This window comes from Phyllostomus hastatus, unplaced genomic scaffold, assembly GCF_019186645.2.
Source record: "Phyllostomus hastatus isolate PE091 unplaced genomic scaffold, TTU_PhHast_1.1 phas_scaffold_114, whole genome shotgun sequence".
Classification (NCBI taxonomy): Eukaryota; Metazoa; Chordata; class Mammalia; order Chiroptera; family Phyllostomidae; genus Phyllostomus; species Phyllostomus hastatus.
In genome coordinates, this window is record NW_025334006.1 from 8,776,349 (window position 1) to 8,797,110 (window position 20,762).

The 20,762-nt window shown below is 39.3% G+C and overlaps 1 protein-coding gene across 1 annotated transcript in view; it reads left to right on the forward strand.

Annotated features, from left to right (window-relative positions):
- Positions 1–20,762, forward strand: part of COPG2 (COPI coat complex subunit gamma 2) — a 130,216-nt gene that overhangs the window by 30,529 nt on the left and 78,925 nt on the right. The window contains exons 6-9 of the mRNA XM_045855747.1: positions 3,490–3,565; positions 5,573–5,665; positions 6,538–6,624; positions 7,871–8,028. Of these exons, the coding sequence (XP_045711703.1) occupies positions 3,490–3,565; positions 5,573–5,665; positions 6,538–6,624; positions 7,871–8,028 (414 nt within the window). The remainder of the gene's footprint in view (positions 1–3,489; positions 3,566–5,572; positions 5,666–6,537; positions 6,625–7,870; positions 8,029–20,762) is intronic.

The window sequence follows — 20,762 nt, forward strand, 5'->3', positions numbered from 1 at the left end:
CAGGAAAGTCTGACCCATTCTCAAGGGGAAAGATCATCAATAGATGCCAACCCCCAAATTGCCTAGATTTGGGGATAAAGACTTTAAAGCAGTGAATGCATCCCTGCTCCATAAAGGTGAACACTCTTGAAATGAAAGAAATTTTTAGCAAAGAGCTATATGTAAAAAGAAAAAAAAGAACCAAATGAAAATTTTAGAAATGACAAAGTACAATATGCAAAATATGGTGAAAATTCATTGGGTAGCCTCAACAGCAAAATGGCTTTGTCAGAGGAAAGGGTCAGTGAGCTGGAAGATAATTCAGTGAAATAATCCGAACTGAGAACAAAGAAAAGTAAAGTAGCCTCCTCTTTTTGCTGGGCATAGAATCCTGGGCTGGTGGGTCCGTCTGTTTTCTTTCAGTCCCATAAAAATGTTGTGGTGGCCGCCCTAGAGATCATTCCAGTATCATCTCCCTTCAGCCCGAAACACTTGATTTAATACTTCCTTAGAAATACTTCATTTAATATTTAACGATGACAAATACTCTTAGTTTACCTTCATCTGAGGAGGTCTTCATTGCATTTTTACTCATGGGAGGTATTTTTAGTGGATATGGGATTCTGGGTTGTCAGTCTCTTTTGTTTTAGCGTTTTAGTGATGGTGTTCCATTCATTGTCTTCTGCCATCCATGTTTCCTGGTAAGAAATCCACGGTATTTTCAACTGAAGTTCCCCTTTATGGGACGTGTTATTTTTCTCTAACTGCTTTCAAGAGTTTTCCTTTATTTTTGGTTTTCAGCAGTTTTGTCACGCATCCGGGTATGCGTGAAAAACAAAAGAGTTTCGAAGCATGAAACTCTTTTGAGTTTGTCTTGTTTAGGTTTCACTAAGCTTCTTGAAACCATAGTTATGTCTTTCAACCATTATTTCTTTAAAAACTTGTTTTTGGTACAAGTCCCTCTCTCCTCTTCAGGCACCCCAATGACACGGCTGTTTTCCCACAGGATGTAAAACGAGCAGCAGCCTTCACCTAAACAAGCAGCACGCAGAACCCCGTTCCAACCCCACATAAGACTAAATCAGTACTCAGGAATGGTTTTGACAGTAAATGTACAAAACTTATATAAAGTAAAATCTCTTTAAGCCCCGAGAGACTCAAAGTTGACTTGAACAAATGCAAAGAAATCCACTGTTTTTGAACAGGTCAATTCAGCATTTTTAAGATTTTGATCCTCCTAAATTAATGTATAAATTCAGTACAATCCTGATTTTTTAAAAAACCTAATGGGCTCTACGATGGAGTTAGAAAATATGATTATGAAAGGTCATGCGGAACAACCAGCATGTGAGAAGTGCTAGGAAATAGCTGGGGAAGGAAGACGGCGAGGGAGGACCGGCCCTCGCAGTCTGTAAACGCTAAGGCCCATGAGGTTAGCACAGTGCAGGCCACTCACTCGTGAGCAGACAGGTAGACCGACGGAACAAAACATGCCGTGACTTTGGAATGTGTCACCTCTGCGCTGCGATCTGCATCTTTCAGAATTCTCTGATACAAATGGAAAGAACGGAGTTAGACCCAGATACATGTGGAAGTTCAGAATATGACAAGGGCGGCATCTCTAAGCACGGGAGTAAACGCGTGCTTGCTAATGCGTGGCACTGGGGCAACTGAGCAGCCCCTCGGAAAGAGATGAAATTAGATCCCCGTTTCACATCATGCACATAAATAAGCTCTAAATGGATAAGGAATAGAAATTAAAAAGTAAAACCATGCAAGTACTAGTAGAAAACATGTGTATTCCTCTTTAATCTTGTATAAGGGAAAGTTTAATTGTGACTAAAATTCCAGAGGTGATGAAAGAAAAGATTGATAAATTTGAGTATATAATTTTTTTAAAAAAATTACATGGGAAAACAACCCTAAAAATGGAGCATGAATCAGGGTTTGCAGTAGTCCAAGCTATGGTACAGTTATTCTTAATTTATTACCATGGTATTTATTCTCTACGACATTGCCACTCATTTCATGGTGAAAGTGGCGTGACAGTGGCTCCTGACTGGGAGACCCAGCAGTCCCATCGTGGTCTGCTTCTAGGAGCAGGCAGCCTAGTGCAGGGATGGGGTGGCCCGCTGCATGCTCGCCGAGGTCGTGGGTTGCAGATAAAGAACCCTGTGGAGTTGGGGAGTCCCAGGATGCAGCATGGGACCTACAGTCAGGGTGTGGGACTGTAACCACTACATACATTTGAATATTTTAAAATATATAGATGTCTAAAATGTTTTAAAAATCTGCCAGTGTGCAAAGATTCTCAAGTTATTAAGTAAAAAAGGAAGGTTCCAGAAAAGTGGGGGCTCACTGGCACACATTTTATTAAATCTCTGTGGTTTTCCATGTACTTTCTAAAACTTCCTCGAAGCACAAGCACCTGTTCACCCAGTCCTCTCTGGTTGAGTGGCGCTGCCGGCTAGGGAGGCAAGGGCAGGCCCAGGCATGACATTTCATACCCTTCCCAGTGTTTCGAAAGCGTGCCTGTTGCATGAATGAGACACTTCTGTAATGAAAGAAAGAAAGAAAGAAAGAAGCAGAAGCCCTGACAGTTATTCACAGCTTGCTCATCTTGGTGTCCTGATGGAGTGAGTTGGAGCTGCGGCTGTTTTGGTGACAGGAGGGGCGCAGAGCAAGGGAGCAGGTGGGCGTCATGCTGGGGCTGGTGTTAGCGCGCAAGGAGGAGGGGAGGGGTCAGAGGGTGAATCACCCGAAGGCTAGAGAACCTCTTTAAAGTTTGGACAGGGAACGTAAGTAGCTCACACCCCTCTGCCTGTTTTTGAAACTCAGCAGGCAGGTCTAAAGCAGGGGTGTCAAACTCATTTTCGCCAGGGGCCACATCAGCCTCGAGGTTGCCTTCAAAGGGCCGAATATAATTTTAGGTCTGTATAAATGTAACTAGTCCTTAACAGTTAAGCGAGAGCTCAGCGCTGCCACCGGGTAGAAACAAGGTGCCAGGCTGGACAAAACAAGGTGGAGGGCCGGATTCAGCTGCGGGCCTTGTGTTGGCCACTTGTGGTCTAAAGTCATTGACGGCTGTTATTTTAGAAAGCCGTGGCTGTGAGAGACACCTCAGTGGGAGTCCATTTCAGTCAGTTCCTTTTAAAGAGTTGTGTCTCATCTGATGGGTTTTTAGGGTTTGGGGAGAGTTTGGCCTGGGACTCTGTGTACCATCATCTTTATTTTTTTATGTCGACTGTCAGTATCCAAGATATGATTCATGGGATTATCACCTTTCTTATCACTAGAACATAAGCTTCATGAAGGCAAACACTTTGTTTTGCTCACTGCTGTATTCTTAAGATTTATCAGTGTACCCAGTGATTTTAACATTTATCTAAAGAAGACACTCAGTACATATTTGTTGAATCAGTAGCTGTGTTGAGATAATTATGGGGCAAGTGGAACAGGGCAGGACTTGACTCTATTTGATCTCATGGTAACTAATTTGATCTTTCTTAGCCTGACCAAGGACATGACAGGAAAGGAAGATGTGTACCGAGGCCCAGCCATCAGGGCCCTCTGCAGAATCACCGACGTAAGTTCTCTGTGTTGTGCGGAGGTGTCGAGGCGGGTACTGGCTTATCTGCGGGAGGCCGTGTGAACCGAGTAGGGTTCCCTAGCATGACTGTGGATCTCCAGTACAGGCTGGCCTCCTTCTATTGTGCTTTGCTTTACTGCGCTTCACAGATGCTGCGTTTTTACAAATTGAAGGTAAGACTCTCCACGAGCAAAAAGATAATGACAGCTTGCTGAAGCCTCAGATCATGGTTAGCATGTTTTAGCAATAAAATATTTGTAAATAAAGGTATGTATGTTTTGTAGACATAATGCTGTTCTTGCACACTTAAACATAACTTTTATATACACTGGAAAACCAAAACGTTAATGTGACTTGCTTTATTGTGACAATTGCATTACTGCGTGGCCCGGAAGGGCATGTGCCGTCTCTCGGAGGCGGGTCGGTGTGAAAGAAACGTGGCGGCAGAAAGGCTTGTGTGCCCCCGGCTTTTCTTCTTTCAGACTGGCTTTCCCTCTGGCTTAGAGCAGCCCATTTCCCTCTCTGCTTGCCTCGTATACTGTGGTCATAGTCAGGACACACTGCTGGTAGGAAACAAAAACCCATTTAAATTTAGCTCTAAAAAGAAACTTTCTTATGGAACATAGAGCTCTCAGAATTTGGGGTAAAACTTAGAACCGGATGCCAGAGCAAGAAAGAAGACAGCTCTAAGGAACTCAGCTAGAAGCAAGATTTCTCTCATATTTACTACAAGACCCATCATTTATTCCTTATTCAAACAGTGAAGACAGAGAACCTGGCAGGCCACCGGCCAGCCCCGTGGGTCCACGCCGGGTGCCGAACCTGACTCAGTCTGTTGCATTGGGAGAGGTGCGGTGGTGTAGTGCGGCAGGCTGCCCCGTTCTTGGGACTGTGAGTGGGAACGGTTCAAATGCAAGGCAGGCTGGGCATTGCCAAACAATTTAATAATATTTCAGCTGTGTTTTTAATTAATATTTAATAATATTTAATAATACTCAGCCTGGGTATGTTTTCTGTGTATGTTTGCAGTCCTCTCAAGTTTTAAAGGTTGAGCAGGATCAAATGGTAAATCTGGATTCTAGAAGAGTAAGAAATGCTTTAATGTTTTTTGCTACTCAGCTGTTTTATTGTGGTTATTTTTGTTTTTAGCATTAAATTGGTGGCATAAGACTTGACAGTGGCAGCGCTAAACAAGACTCTCTGTATCCAAATACTGATTGCAGTTTATATATCTTCACGGCCACCACCTTTCCAGTGCTAAGCTTTCTCCCAATTAAATTGAAAAGAACTTTATTCTCAGAGGGTTTCACATTAAGAGCTCACTATACTATATATCAAACATTTAATTATGTATCTAAAATAATCAGATTACGCCCTGGCTGGCATAGCTCAGTGGATTGAGCGCGGGCTGCGAACCAAAGTGTCGCAGGTTCGATTCCCAGTCCGGGCATATGCCTGGATTGCAGGCCGTGACACCCAGCAACTGCACATTGATGTTTCTCTCTCTCTCTCTTTCTCCCTCCCTTCCCTCTCTAGGAATGGATAAATAAAATCTTTAAAAATAAAATAAAATAAAATAATCAGATTACATTTGACTGATAAGACTCTTGGGATCCACATAAAGTAGATCCCCTTCGCATAGAGGTGTCTTCAGGTTTTCAAAAGCAGCTTTCCTCCTTGTGTAGGAATTTCCGTTTACAGCATCCCTACAGGTCGAATCCTAGTTATGTATTTCCTCAAATTGGAGCTCTCCGCCTTGAGACAGTTTATTTCCTCATCGAATAGTTGTCTTCCTTAGGGGTAAATGTTCCTCCTCGAACCTTCTGCTAGGGTTGTCTGGGTTCTGCCTGATGGGATATGATTATTATATGCTGATCCTTTTTAATAAATGCTAAATATTTACACAGAAACTAATATATATGACTGGTTTTTGTAAGTTATTTGGAAGTGGTAATGTAGCGTGAACATGTTTTGCTTCAGCTTTTTCTTTACAAATGTTACTAGGGAACAATGCTGCAGGCCATTGAGAGATACATGAAGCAGGCCATTGTGGACCGAGTCTCCAGTGTGTCCAGCTCGGCGTTGGTGTCTGCCTTAGTAAGCGAACAAGGACGGGGCTGTGCTGATCCTCTCACAAACGAACCGTTTAAATACTACGTGTACATCTCTATTACTTTATCCAAGAGTGTTTCATCTGCCAGGGCAGCATTGGACAATTAAAACGGGCAGTTAAAAACATGAGATTTTCATGTGTTTCAAAGGTTTTGGCAATCAGAAGGTTATGTTGTACACATAATAAAGATGGGCGGTGAAGGCGAGGGGAAGACAGGGAAGAAACTGAGGGTCTGTCTCTTTTTTAGAAATCTTACGTTAGTTATGACCTGCGTCTTTACCTCTTGCCTCATTGTCCTCTCCTTTCCTTGCTGCCCGTACCACAGTGTCCCTCAGTCCAGTCTCCTGTCCTGCCTCTGCATCTCCTCCCAGGAAGTAGCCTGTGTTTTAGTAGTACCTCTTTCTCTCTTTTATCAGAACAAAATTTATTCTTTATAATCTATCACTCCATTGAATTAAAATTGATGACTAATATGTGAATGGCTTTGATCATCTGAATCATAAGAGTCTCCTGGAAGTAAAACCTTTATTGTTAACATTATTTAAGTACCATTCCATTAATTATCCCTTCCTGTCCCTTCCTTCTCATTACTTCTTTTACACATCTCTCCCAGTCCCTAAACATGTAATAAGGTATTCAGCCTTGCAAAGGGGTCTTGGAGAAAGTGTTTCTGGTTCATTATTGCCTCAGGCATAGAGACTTGAGATAGACTTAAAAAGCTACAAAGTTGTTTCTTTTTCTTTCTTTTTTTTTGGGGGGGGGCATGTCTTTTGGAAAAGAAAACTAACTCATGTTTCTAAACTTCAGTGACAATGCATTATCTATCCTTATTTTTTTAATTTTTTTCTGCGTTTAGCATATGATGAAGATAAGCTACGATGTGGTTAAGCGCTGGGTCAATGAAGCCCAAGAAGCTGCTTCAAGTGATAATATTATGGTCCAGGTACGGTCACTGAATCATTTTAGCTTATGTTTCGAGATCAGCTTTCTTTAGCCCTACATTGTAGGGGCAATTTATTGATTCCCCAAATCACTATTCGCTAAAGGCTGATATTAAGCAGCCTGTTAGTGCTTATTCTCGAGTGGGTACCCCACTAATTGTGATACTGCCATAGGTCCTGCTGGTGTTAATAGAGACTGGAACAACATTGGAGAAAGCGTCTTACATTCATTGGTAGTTTGAGATGCCCATTCTAGAGGTCCTCCTTGAATCTGTTTGAAAAATAATTTGTGAAGAAGGGTGTTCACTTCCAAGCTTTTCAGGGCTTGATTAGAGTGGACATTATAGAAACATTAAGGAGTAATTTTTACTTCATGCAACTTTAAAACCATTTTGTTGGAAAGATCTCCTTTGGATATTCATTAGGCTATTCCTGATTAAAAGGAACACGATTAAGTTGTTAACTGGCAATTTCATGTAAAGTGCTCATTTGTATTTGAGAGGGTACTTGTTTATGCCCTTTCAGTGTTTATAACTGTTCGTGTTAGCATCTTCAGTTAAGAGGAAACACAGTAGTGATCTCTCCCTTGGGAAACATCCCCACTCCCCTGATTCAGATCTACGTGCTTATATAAAAAGCTCCATGGTAATATGCTTAGACTCCTTAAGCCTTCTTTAGGAGGGGAATCCTTTAACTCCTAACTTGGTTACAGATGATTTAAAGCCACTCAAAGACCTGCAATACTGGTAAAGCCCTGAATCTGAGAACCTTTTTGCTAAGGATATATGGAGCAATGCAGAACCTGCTAGATGTACCTTTGGAATATATTACCCTCTTAATACTTGTCCAGTCTGAATTTATACCTTCTGGGGGTAAATTAGAAACTCCTGTCCTTTCAGTCTTGTGTGTGTTTGATTCAGTGTAAGAAAGCTATTCTATTTTGTATACTTTTGACCTGGGTATCTTTTTATTAAAAATCTAGCCCTGGCCAGGTAGTTGTTGAACATCATCCTGATACACCAACATTGTGGGTTTGATCCCTGGTCAGGGCACACATGAGAATCAACCAATAAATGCATAAGTCAGTGGAACAACAAATCAATGTTTCTCTCTCTCTCTCTCAAATCAATAAATAAAAATGAATTACTGTAATTGCATTTAAAAAATCTAGTTCCATATGGTTCTATTTTCATGTAAATGTTGTCTTCTTAGTTTTCTGTTAGTCACATTCTTTTTCTTGTCCTTTAGTACCATGCATTGGGAGTCCTATATCACCTTAAAAAGAATGATCGCCTTGCTGTTTCTAAGATGTTGAATAAGTTTACTAAGTCCGGCCTCAAGTCACAGTTTGCTTACTGCATGCTGATCCGAATTGCCAGTCGTTTACTAAAAGAAAACGAAGAGGGGTAAGTGTCTTCACCTAAACCCAAGCAATTTTCCCTTTGTGGTTACTGCACCTCAGAATTTATTTCCTTTACAAGTATTTTTTGGACAGTGCTGACTTTGCAGATCGATTTCATGTTTTCCAAATTAAAAAAAAAGGGGGGGCTCCAAGTAACACAACCTTTTTTTATTTTTTATTTTTACTGTATGCTCTGGTATACATTCTTGGTAGATTATGATTGCTAATAATACAATAACAAACTGATACTAAATAAAACATACTTATAAATCTTAAGGTATACGATAATTAAATGTGAAAACTGGAAGTGACATTAAGAATCTTGTTTATCCCTTTTGTTTTTATAAAAGAGACTGTTGAAGTACTGCATTTGATGATTTATTTAAATTATTTATTTAAAATTAAAGTGCAGGAGAGAGAAAAATAGAATTACACATTTGTAAGGTTCTTACATTATTCATGAAACAGCATTGTATCATTTGATGGTAGACTGCAATAATATAAGGATGAATACTGTGATCTTTTGAGTAACCACTAAGAAAACCTAAAAGATGTAATGTAAATGTTAACAGAGAAGATAAAATGGAATATTCAAAAATATTCACTTGAGCTTCCTGCAGTGGTGGAGTAGCTGGGTCATATAAGCCCTCCTGCAAATAATGATTATATTATTAGTATAAAACTATACCTCCCCCAAACAAGAAAACCCATAACTATTTGACAGTACTGGTGAGTTGTGAAAAGGAGGCAAAAACTGGAGGGAAGTCAACTTGTGAAAGACAGAAGCTTCACTAGGTGAGATTTGGGCATTTCTGGCCAGTCTCCTCAGGTCAGCTAGCAATGCCCAGGTGGGATCATAGGAAGCCATAGTATTTACTGGCCAGAGGGGTGAGAACACAGTTTGAGGATGGAAATCCTGGAAAAGAGGGAGCTATAAATGGGGTGAGCCTCAGAGTCAGCTTTAAACTACAAAACCCTTGGCTGGCCCCTGACCTGTGCACAAAAAGGGGAAGGCTCCAGGAATCCCGGCAAATAGTAGCTGTGAGCCGAAAGAACTGAGTGGGGAAATAGGCTGCAACTCACCATGGAGGAGGTGGAGCTTAGAATTTGAACCCAGGTGGTGTAACTGCCTGGCAGAGGAGCACCATATATGCTGGAGTCTTTGCCTCATATCATTCACAGTGTCTATAATCATGTACCACATAATGACATTTTGGTCGGTGATGAATGGTAGATACGATGGTGGTCCCATGAGATTATAATGGAGCTGAAAATTCTTATTGTCTAGCGACACTGTAGCTGTCCTACATCGTAGCTCTCGTAACATCGTGTCAGAACACGTTACTCACGTGGTTGTGGTGACACTGGTGCAAACCAGCCTACTGCACTGCCAGCCATGTAAAAGTATACAGCACATACAACTATGTACAACACCCAATACTTGGTAATAAACAACTGTGTTACTGGGTCATGTATTCACTGTAGTAGTTATTTTTAGAGGTACTCTTTCTAGTCATAGAGAAAAAAGTTTGCTGTAAAGCAGTGTGTTGTGTTACGCAGACAGCAGCCTCACTCATCTCATGTTTACTGGGCCTCTTGATGGCACGTTTTGTCTTGTGCTGGATTTAGTATCATGTCGTTTTATTCATCATGGCCCCTAAGCACAGAGAATGCACCACTAATGTTGCCAGCAAGAGGTCACATTAAGTGCTTGACCTGAAAATGAAATTGAAAGGGATTAAGGGCTGTGAAGGTGGGAAGTCAGTGATGATTATTGCTCAGGCAGTCAGGCCCACCCGCCCCATGCTAATGGTCTGAGAGAATGAGAACAGTGACGGAAGCTGCGAAATGATCTGCTTTATTGGAGGGAATGAGAATGACAGAAACTTGAAGGGTCTGTGTCAAACATGGGGAAACTTCCAGTGACCTGGAGTAACAACTAGACGTAGAAGCATGTTCCTCTCAGCACCGCGGTAATCATGGCCAAAGCGAGTCTGTGATGTTGAAAGAAGAGACCGGACCTGAGAGGTTGAGTGTGCTTCTAACTCTGAGTGGTTTAAACAATTCATTCTGTAATGTGAAAGGGCGTGGTGAGTCTGCGAGTGCTGGTGCAAAGGCAGCTGGAGAATTTTTAGAAGCTCTACATAAGCTGGTTGTGGAAGAAATTTACTTTTCAGAGCAAATATTCAATATGGATGAAACCTCTCTGTTCTGGAAACATGCCTGAAAGGACTTTCATTTATAAGGAGACCAAGTCAATGGCTAGGATACCCATTGTTTGGAGCCAGGGCTACAGATTGCAGCCCTTTGTGATCTGGCTTGGAGAGAACCTCAGGGCCTTCCAGGGCATCGGGAAGCGCGCACTGCCGCTGCTCTGCAGGAGCAGTGAGAGGTCGTGGGTGACCCAGCGCCTCTTTCAAGATGCCCTCCTGAACTGCTCTGCCAGCGAAACAGAGAAGTATCATTTGGAGAATAATACACATGTACCTTTCAGGATTTTGCTTATTTTGATAATGCTCCTGGACATCCTCCTTTTATTGGTGCTCTTCATCTCAGTATCAATCATCTCAGTATCAAAGTGGTGTTTCTTCCTGTAAACATCATCTCTTTAATCCAACCAATGAACCAAAGAGTTACAGTAGCTTTGAAGGCCTACTGCCCAAGGAGAGCCTTTGCCCAGACCACTGCTGCAGCCGAGAAAACACTGATACAGTTCTGGAAGTATTACAGCATCTGTGACTACATCAAGAATATATGGATGGCACCTGGAGGAAGACACTCGAGATTTGTCCGTGACTTCAGGGGGTTTGTCAAAGAGGAGGAAGTTGCAAAAACCAACAAGGCTGTGGTGGTTATAGCAAACGTCTTAACCCGGGTGTGGATGAGGTGACATTGAGGAGCTCCTGGAGGTGGTTCCTGAGTAACTGACTAATGGGAAATTATCGGAACTGGAAGGGGAACACATAGCTGAAGAAGAAGCAAGAGAAAAGGAAACTGCAGGAGAAAACCCCCCAAGAAAATTCTCAGTGAAAGGTTTAGCAGAAGCATTTGTAGACCTCAGGCTCCTTAAAAAGTTTGAAAACATGGACCCCAATGACAAAAGATTTTCATTAGTAGAGAGGACTGTTCATGGTGCATTATCTACTTACAAGCAGTGGTGTGATGCAAGAAAGAAACCAGGCAAACCACCACAGACGTATTTCTAAAGAGAGACGCCTCCTAAAGAAGAGCCCCAGCCACACCTTCGTGAGGTGGCCCAGAAGAAGGCATAGTTATCCTAGGAGATGACAGTCCCACGGGTGTCACTGCCCCTGAAGCCCTTCCCGTGGGACGAGGCGTGCAGGTGGAAGACAGCGACACGGGTGGGCCTGACCCTGTGTAGGCCTAGGCTCACATGTGTATTTGTGTCTTAGTCTTTAACAAAAGAAGTTTAAAAAAAAAAACAAAAACAGAAGAAAGCTTACAGAATAAGGATATAAAGAACAGTTGTTTTGTACAACTGTACAATGTGCTTGTGTTTTGAGCTCAGTGTTAATACAATAGAGTTGAAAAATTAAAAAGTTTATAAAGAAACTTTCTTATAAAGTAAGAAAGTTTCAGTGAGCTAAAGTTTATTATTGAAGAAAGAAAAAAAATTAAATGTAGTGTAGCCTAAGTGTACATTACAGTGTTTGTAAAGTGTACAGTAGTGTACAGCAATGTCCTGGACCTTCACCTTCACCCCCCACTCACTCACTCACTCATTCACCCAGAGCAACTTCCTGCCCTACAAACTCCGTTCATGGTAACGACATTATACAGGTGTACCATTCTTATCTTTTATACCAAGTTTTTACTGTACCTTTCCTGTGTTTCAGTATGTTTACATACACAAACACTTACCATTGTGTTACAGTTGCCTGCAGAGGAAATGGAAACCATAAGAAGGAATTCTAGACCTTAAAAGTCAACTCAGCTAGAGGAGCAGAACCCATAGGAGATAAATATATAGAGATTATTACAAGGACTTGACACATACAGTTTTGGGGCTTGCTAGGCAGGGCTAAAGTCTATAGGGCAGCCTGTTAGGAAGGGAAGACCACAGGCAGCCTGGAACTCATGGGCACGAGCTGAAGCTGCTGTCCACTAGTGGACTTTGTCATCCCGTATTTTACTGTGAGCAGCAAGATGAAATCAGGCTACACCTTCAACATTCCTTGGAAATTCCCTCAAGTGAATAGCCAAGTTCATCACTCGTAAGTTCTGCTTTCCACCTAACTGCAGGACGCAATGGCACTAAACTCTGCCAGTACATGACAAGGACCCACCCCACTCTGCTTTACAAGAACATGGTTGGCCCTCATTCCCTTTTGAGCCCTCATCACAGGATCCTTGAAGGCAGACTTCTACAAGCAGTCTGAGAGCCCTTGCTGGCAGTGCCCTTAAAGACCAGGTTTCTCATAGTCTTTTTGAGGCAATTTACCCTTCCTTCATCATGCTCCTCAAAATTCCTCCAGCCTTTGCCCACTGCCTGATTCCCAAGGCACTTCCACAACTTTAGGTATTTGTAGCAGCACCTCACTCACAGATACCAACACCTGTATTGGTTTTGTATTGCTGCCATCATTGTAATGGCCTAACACAACATCTATGGTCTCACAAGTTTGTGAGCTAGACGTAGGTCTTGAGTTAAAATTAAGATGTTGGCGGGTGCTGTTGTTTACTGGAGGCTTAGGGGAAAAACCCATTTCTAATCTCATTTAGGTCAGTGGCCAGATACATTTCTTGGTGGGCATAGATTGTAGGGCCCTGTTTCCCTGCTGGCTGTCAGGCAGGGGATGGTCTGGGCCATGTGAGGTTAACATATTCACAGGTGCCATGGAGGAAGGCGTGGGCATCATTGGGGGCTGTTTTATCTGATACAAGTTCAATCACTGAAACAGTGATTGAATTTGTCAACTAGGCTTAACACCAGGTTAGAGATGTCTGATGAAAGAAGGAGTTAGAGTGAGTGAGTGAATTTGAAGATAGAATGACAGTAACTAATTTGAAAAACAGAAAACAAATTAAAGAAAAATAAACAGAACTTCGGAGGACTGTGATATCAAGTGATATATAATTGGAATTCCAGAGGGAGATGTGAGAGATTGGAGTGAAGATACAAGAAGAGGTAATGAACAGATATTTCCCAGTATTCATTGATTCTAGCAGGGCAAGGTCAATCTGGCGGTCAAAGCTCAACACAACTGTTCTTCATTTAAAGAATAAAGGGGATGATTCCTAACATCTTAATAGATGCAAAAAAAAAATGGTAGTTGATAAAATGTAATGGCAACTTTTTATTGAAAATCTCTTTTCAAAGCAAACGAAGGGGACATTATTATCCTGATAAATCTCAATAAATTCTTGATTGTCTCAAGTAAAATTGGTGAACTGTTGAAGGCTTTCCCCGTGAGACTGTGAATGAGACAAGAATGTTTGCTAATCCTGCTTTTTAAGTAACATTTTACTGGAAGTCCTACTTGGTGCAGTAAGTCAAAATTAAATATCTAATTTTTAGAAAATATTTGTAGGCAACATGATTGTATATATAGAAAATGCAAAACTGATCTGTACATTATCTATTAAAATTGATACATAAATTTACCAGTTTATTGGATAGGTCAGTGTGCAAAATCAGTTTTATTTCTGTATCCCAGCAACCTATCACTAAGATAAAATTTTGAAAAGATGGCACTGTACTAAAATAAAATCCTTAGGAATAAATCTACAAAAATTGTGTATATCTCTCCACAGCAAATTATAAAATGTTACTTAAATTTAAAATGTGACCTGAATAAATGTTCTTAGGTTGGAATATTCAATACCATAAAGAGGTCGCATCTTATTTTGATTTGTGGATCCAATGAACCCCCAATCAGAACCTCAGTTGGCTTCTTTTAAGTACCAAACAAAAATGCATATGTTTGTGTGTCAAAAGACAGACAAGTATACCTTTAGTACTGTTCTTCATAATAGCCCAGAAATGGAAGCAGTCTTAAATGTCCTTCAATGCTAGAATCAAAAGATAGTGATATGGTCATATAGTCAATTGCATACAACAATGGATATGAACAAATTACTGTTAAATGCAACTATGTAGATGAATCTCACTAAGTCACACAAACAAATACATTTTGTATACTTCCATTTAAGCTATTTTCAGACTTAACAGGCACAACTAATCTATAGTATTAAAAGTAAGGATAGTATTTATCTTTAGGGCAGCATCAGGACAGTGCTTGGAAGATGGTATATGGGGGTTTCTGGAGTGTTTGAAATATTCATTCTCAATGATGGTAGGTTTGTAGTAATTCACTTATAATTTGTACATGCAAGTTTGCAATAATTCACTTGTGATTAGTTATCTAGTTTTGCATGACAAATTATAGCAAAGCTTAAATTTTTTAAACATCCAGGATGATGAAGGGAAAACTCTAAAAATTATATGAAAGTAAAGACATTTGCCCCATACTTCTGCATCAGATTTCTCTCAGCTTCGTTGCATGCTAATTTTGAGGGGAGCAGCCTTTCCCTGACATAATGGGCCTGGGATCCAAACGTCAGAGCTCTAGGACATAGCACACTAGCAGCAGGAAGCTGTGCACTTTCTCCACGCGCACTTGCATGAGTGCGGGAGTCCCAGCTACTCTGCTGACATGATGGGAAGAAGCTCGAGTCCAGGCCTTGTGGTTGACCAAAATTGATTGAGTCTGGTTGTTATGGAGGTTCATAGGACTACAGCTTCTCTTCTAGATAGCCAGCTGGTCAGTTTTGGATAAAATTGCCCTTTTCCCTTGCGTGTTAAATGCACTTGTCAAGCAATTCTCAGAATTTCTCTTGCAATTCTTTTTTATTTTGTATGTATGTTATCATAGATGGCATTTCAAAAAAAAAGTCAAAGTTGTTTTTTACTATAAACTTCCCTGTTGGTTTATAATACAGCCTTTACTTCATCCTGTAAGGTTTGGCATGTTCTGTTTTTGTTTGTCTCAGAATATTTTTAAATTTCCCTTTTGACTTCTTTGACCCATTGGTTCAAGTGTGTTGGTTAATTTCCACATATTTTTAAATTTTCTAGTTTTCTTTCTGTTACTGACTTCTAGTTTCATTCCATTGTGATTGAAAAAGATACTTGGAATGATTTAAATCTTAAATGTATTAAGACTTGTTTTGTAACCTACAGTTTATCCTGGAGAATGTTCTCGTGCACTTACGAGTGGTATGTTCTGTGTGTGTGTGTTAGGTCCAATTGATCTGTGTAGTGTTGTTCCAGTTCATTAACAGGGACTGTTTCTCCATTTATTTAGATTTCTCAGCAGGGTTTTGTAGTGTTAAGTGTAAAAATCCTGCATTACTTTTATTAGATTTGTTTCTAAGTATTTATTCTTTGTGATGCTATACTGAATGGAATTTTTTCATTAATTTTGTTTTGGGTTAATTGTTGCCAACATATAGAAATACAGTTGAGTTTTGCATGTTGATTTTGTATCCTACTATAATCTTGTTATGGTCATTTAGTTCTGTTTGTATGTGTGTGTGTGTGTGTGTCTTGGGATTTTCTATGTACAGAATCATGTCATCTTTGAACAGTTTTACTTCTTCCTTTCATAACTGTATGTCTTTAATTTCCTTCTTCCCCTTCTCCCACCCCTTTCCCCTTCCCTTCCCTTCCCTTTCTTTCCTTCTTCCTCCCTTCCTCTCTCCCTCTCTCCTCCCTCCCTCCCTCCTTTCCTCCTTTCCTTCCTTCCTTCCTTTCTTCCTAATTGTACTGTCTTGAAAATTCAGTACAATGTTGAGTAGAAGTGATAAAAGGAGACTTCCTTTCCTCATCCCTTATCTTAAGGGAGACCATTAAGCATGATGTGGATTTCCTGAAGATGCCCTTCCTTTATCAGGTCGAGGACATTCTCTTCAACGAACTCTAGTTCTTTTAAGAGTATGTATCATGAATGTGTTTTAGATTTTGTCAGTTACTTTTTCTGTACGATTGAAATGATTATGTAGTTTCTGTCCTTTATATTTTTAATTTGTTATGTAACATGAATGGATTTTCTGTTAAACCCATTTTGCATTATGGGGATGAATACTACTTAATTATGGTATATAATTCTTTTTATGTATTTCTGGATTTAGTTTTCCGATATTTTGTTAAGGAGTTTTGTGTTCATGTCTGTAGTTTTCTTCTGAAAACTTGTTTTTGTTGTCCTGGTAATACTGGTGTCACAACATTAGTTGAGAAATAGTGTACCCACCTCATTTATTTTCTGAAAGAGTTTGTGAAGGATTGGTATTATTTCTTTAAATATTTGATAGAATTAACCAATAGTCATTGGGACCTGTGCTTTTCTTTGAGGGAAGATTTTAAATAACTAAATTATAGGTCTATTTAGAGTTTGTATTTCTTTGTGAGTCACTTTTGGGATTTTGGTATTTCTAGGGATTTGTCCCTCTCCTCTAAGTTCTTTAATTCATTGTGTATAGTTTATTATATTCTCTTCTAATCAATTCAGTTTTTTTTTTAGGTCAGGAATTTGGGTGTTTTCTTTTTCTTTTTTTTTTTTTGTCCTTTGTTGGTCTACCTGAAAGTTTGTAAGTTGTGTTGACCTTTTCAAGAACTAACTTTGGGTTTTATTGATTAAATTTTTTTTCTTTCATTCTAGTCCATTGATCTTTTAAAATTAAATTTATTGGGGTGACATTAGTTAATAACATAAATTTCAAATATACAATTCTATGATACATCATCTGTATGTTGCATTGTGTGCTTACCACCCACAGTCTGGTCTCCCTCCATCACCATGTACTTGACCCCCTTTACCTTTTCTTTTCTCCCTGAACCTCTCTCTTTTCCGGTAACCTCCCTTCTGTTGTGTGTCTGGAATTTGTTTTGTTTGTTTGTTGTTTTCTGTTTTATATGCCACAAGAGTGAAACTGTGTAAGGTCCATATGACTCCCATCTGACTTATTTTGCTTAGCATGATACTCTGGAAGGTCTATCTACGTTGTCCCAAGTAGCAGTATTTGTTTCTCATGGCTGAGTAGTATTCCATTGTATATTTGTACCAAATCTTTATCCAGTCGTCCATGGAAGACCACTTAAGTTGTTTCCATGTCTTGGCTACCAGTATATACATATGTCTTTAGAAAGAAATGTTTTCAAATTTTTCAGGGGGATACCCAGAAAGAGGGTTTGCTGGGTCATATGGTATCTCTGTTCTTAATTTTTTGAGGAAACTCCATACTGTTTTGCACAGTGGCTGTACCAGTTTACATTACCCCTGCAGTGTGTTAGGGTTCCTTTTTGTCCTCATCCTCTCCAGCAACTGTTATTTCTTGTCTTACCGATAATAGCTATTCTAACAGGTGTGAGATGGTATTCATCGTGGTTTTGATTTCCCTATAGCCAGTGAAGTTGAGCACCTTTTCATATATCTGTTGGACATCTGTATGTTTTGAGGGAGAAGTGTTCAGGTCCTCTGCCTATTTTAAAAACAAGATTGTTTGGGTTTTTGCTGCCAAAAAACCCAAACAGAGCTCCTTGTATAAGCTCTGTATATGTTGTGGATATTAGCCCCTTTTTGGAGGCATTGTTTGCAAATATCTCATCTCATTCAGTTGGTTGCCTTTTTGTTTTGTTACTGGTTTTACCTGCTGTACAGAAGCTTTTTATTTTGATGTAGTCTCTTTCACTTATTTTTGCTTTTGTTGTCATTGCCTTTGGAGTCAAGTTCATTAATACCCATGTTTTCTCCCATGTATTTTATTGTTTGAGATCTTATATTTAAATCTTTAAACCATGTTTGAGTTAATTTTTGTGTACGTTGTCATATAGCAGTTTAGTTTCATTCTTCTGCATGTGGCTTTCCAGTCTTCTGAGCACCAGTTAGTGAAGAGCCCTTTTCTCCATTGTGTGTTTTTTGGCTCCTTTGTTGAAAGTTAGTTGCCATATACATGTGAGTTTCTTTCTGGGCTGTTAATTCTGTTCCATTGGTCAGTGTATCTGTTTTTGTGCCAATACCACATTATTTTGATTATTGTAACTTTGTAGTGTGATTTGCAGTCAGGAAGTGTGATACCTCTGGCTTTGTTCTTTTTTCTCTGGATAGCTTTAGCTATTCTGGATCTTTTGTGGTTCCATATAATTTGATGATTTTTTTTATTGTATTTCTTTGGAAAGTATAATTCTGCTCTGATCTTTATTGTTTCTTCTCCTTGCTTGTGGGGTTGGGTCACTCTTCTTTTTCTAATTTCTTAATTTGTGGAAGCCTAGGTTATTGATTCAAGACCTTTCTTCTTTCTGGTGTAAGTGTTTAAAGTTGTAAATGTCCTTTCAAGCATTGCTTTAGCTACCTCTCCTAAGTTTTGAAGTATTGTTTTGTTTTCATTCAATTTCAAATATTCTGTTGCTTTCCATTTGATGTGTTCTTGACCTATAAGTTATTTAGAAATACATTGATTGATTTCCAAATATTTGGGGATTTCCTCAATTTATTTCCTGTTGTTGACTTACAATTTAATTCAGTTGTGGTTGGGGAACATACTTTGATGATTTCTATTCTTCTAAATGTATTGAAACTTGTTTTATGATTGGCATTTAATCTATCCATGAGAACCATCCATGTGCACTAGAAAAAAATGTGTATTTTAGTCATTGGATTGAATGTCCTAGGTTGAGTTGGCTGATTGTATTGTTCAAGTCTTCTATATCCTTGATGATCTTAGTTGTTCTGTAGGTATAGATACCTCCCACTGTTATTGTCATATCTCTCTCTCCTTTCATTTTGTCATTTTGATTCGCATATTTTGATGTTCTGTTGTTGCATGTATGTTTATCATTGTTCTATCAACCTGGTGCATCGACCTCTTTCTCATTACAAAATGTCTCTTTATCTCTGTAATTCTGTTTTGTCTGATGTTAATGTAGCCACTCCTGGTCTCTCGTGGTTACTGTTTGCATGGCGTATCTTTTTCCATCTTTTTCCATTCATCCTATTTGTATTTTTTAGTCTAACGTGAGTTATTTCTAGGCAGAATATAATTGGATTTTGCTTTTATATCCTGTCTTGTGATCTCTATCTTTTGGTGGGGGTGTTTAGACCATTCACACTTAAATATGTTATTGATATGGTTGGATTTACCTTTGCCGTTTTCCTATTGATCCTGTGTAAGTCTCCTGTCTTTTTTGTTCCTCACTTCCTCTGACTGCTTTCTTTTGTGTTAAGTAAACATTTTCAGTGTATCATTTTATTTTCTCTGTCAATATTTCTACTTTTCCGCCATTTTTCTTAGTTTGATACTCTAGGGATTAGCATATACATTTTAATTTACCACAATCTACTTCAAATTAATACTAATTCTAGTAAAATAGAGAATTTTTGCTCCAATATAGTTTCATTTTCTCCCTGCTCCTGCTTGCTATTGTTGTCATGTATATTATATGTGTATGTTTATAAATCTACAACTAATGTTATAATTAATGCTTTATACAATTTTATGTCCTTTTAAAGCAATTAAGAGAAATGAAAATAATGTACCTATATTATCTTTTTAAAACATTTATTTATTTTTAATATATTTTATTGATTATGCTATTACAGTTGTCCCATTTTTCCCCTTCATTCCCCTCTGCCCTGCACACACCCTCCCATCCACATTCCCCCCTTTTAGTTCATGTGCATGTGTCATACTTATAAGTTCTTTAGTTTCTACATTTCCCATACTATTCTTACCCTCCCCCTGTCTATTTTCTACCTACCATCTATGCTACTTATTCTCTGTACCTTTTCCCTCTCTTTCCTCCTCCCACTCCCTTGTTGCTAACCCTCCATGTGATCTCCATTTCTGTGGTTCTGTTCCTGTTGTAATTGTTTGCTTAGTTTGCTTTTGTTTTTGTTTTAGGTGTGGTTGTTAATAATTATGAATTTGCTGTCATTTTACTGTACATGTTTTTTATCTTTTTTCTTAGTTAAGTCCCTTTACCATTTCATTTAATAAGGGCTTGGTGATGATGAACTCCTTTAACTTGACCTTATCTGAGAAGCACTTTCTCTGCCTTTCCATTCTAAATGAAAGCTTTGCTGGATAGAGCAATCTTGGATGTAGGTCCTTGCCTTTCATGACTTGGAATACTTCTTTCCAGCCCCTTCTTGCCGGCAAGGTCTCTTTTGAGAAAATATCTGACAGTCTGATGAGGACTCCTTTGTAGGTAACTGCCTCCTTATCTCTTGCTACTTCTAGGATTCGCTCCTTCATTTTCATCTTGGGTAATGTAATTATGATGTGCCTTGGTATGTGTTTCTTTGGGTCCAACTTCTTTGGGACTCTCTGAGCTTCCTGGACTTCCTGGAAGTCTATTTCCTTTGCCAGATTGAAGAAGTTCTCCTTTATTATTTGTTCAAATAACTTTTCCACTTGTTGCTCTTCCTCTTCTCCTTCTGGTACCCCTATAATTCAGATGTTGGAACGTTTAAAGATGTCCTGGAGGTTCCTAAGACTCTCCTCATTTTTTTGAATTCTTATTTCTTCATTCTTTTGTGTTTGAATGTTTCTTTCTTCCTTCTGGTCCACTTCATTGATTTGAGTCCCAGTTTCTTTCCTGTCACTCACTATTGGTTCCCTGTGCATTTTCCCTTATTTCACTTAGCGTAGCCTTCATTTTTTTTATCTAATTTGTGACCAAATTCAACCAATTCTGTGAGCATCCTGATTACCAGTGCT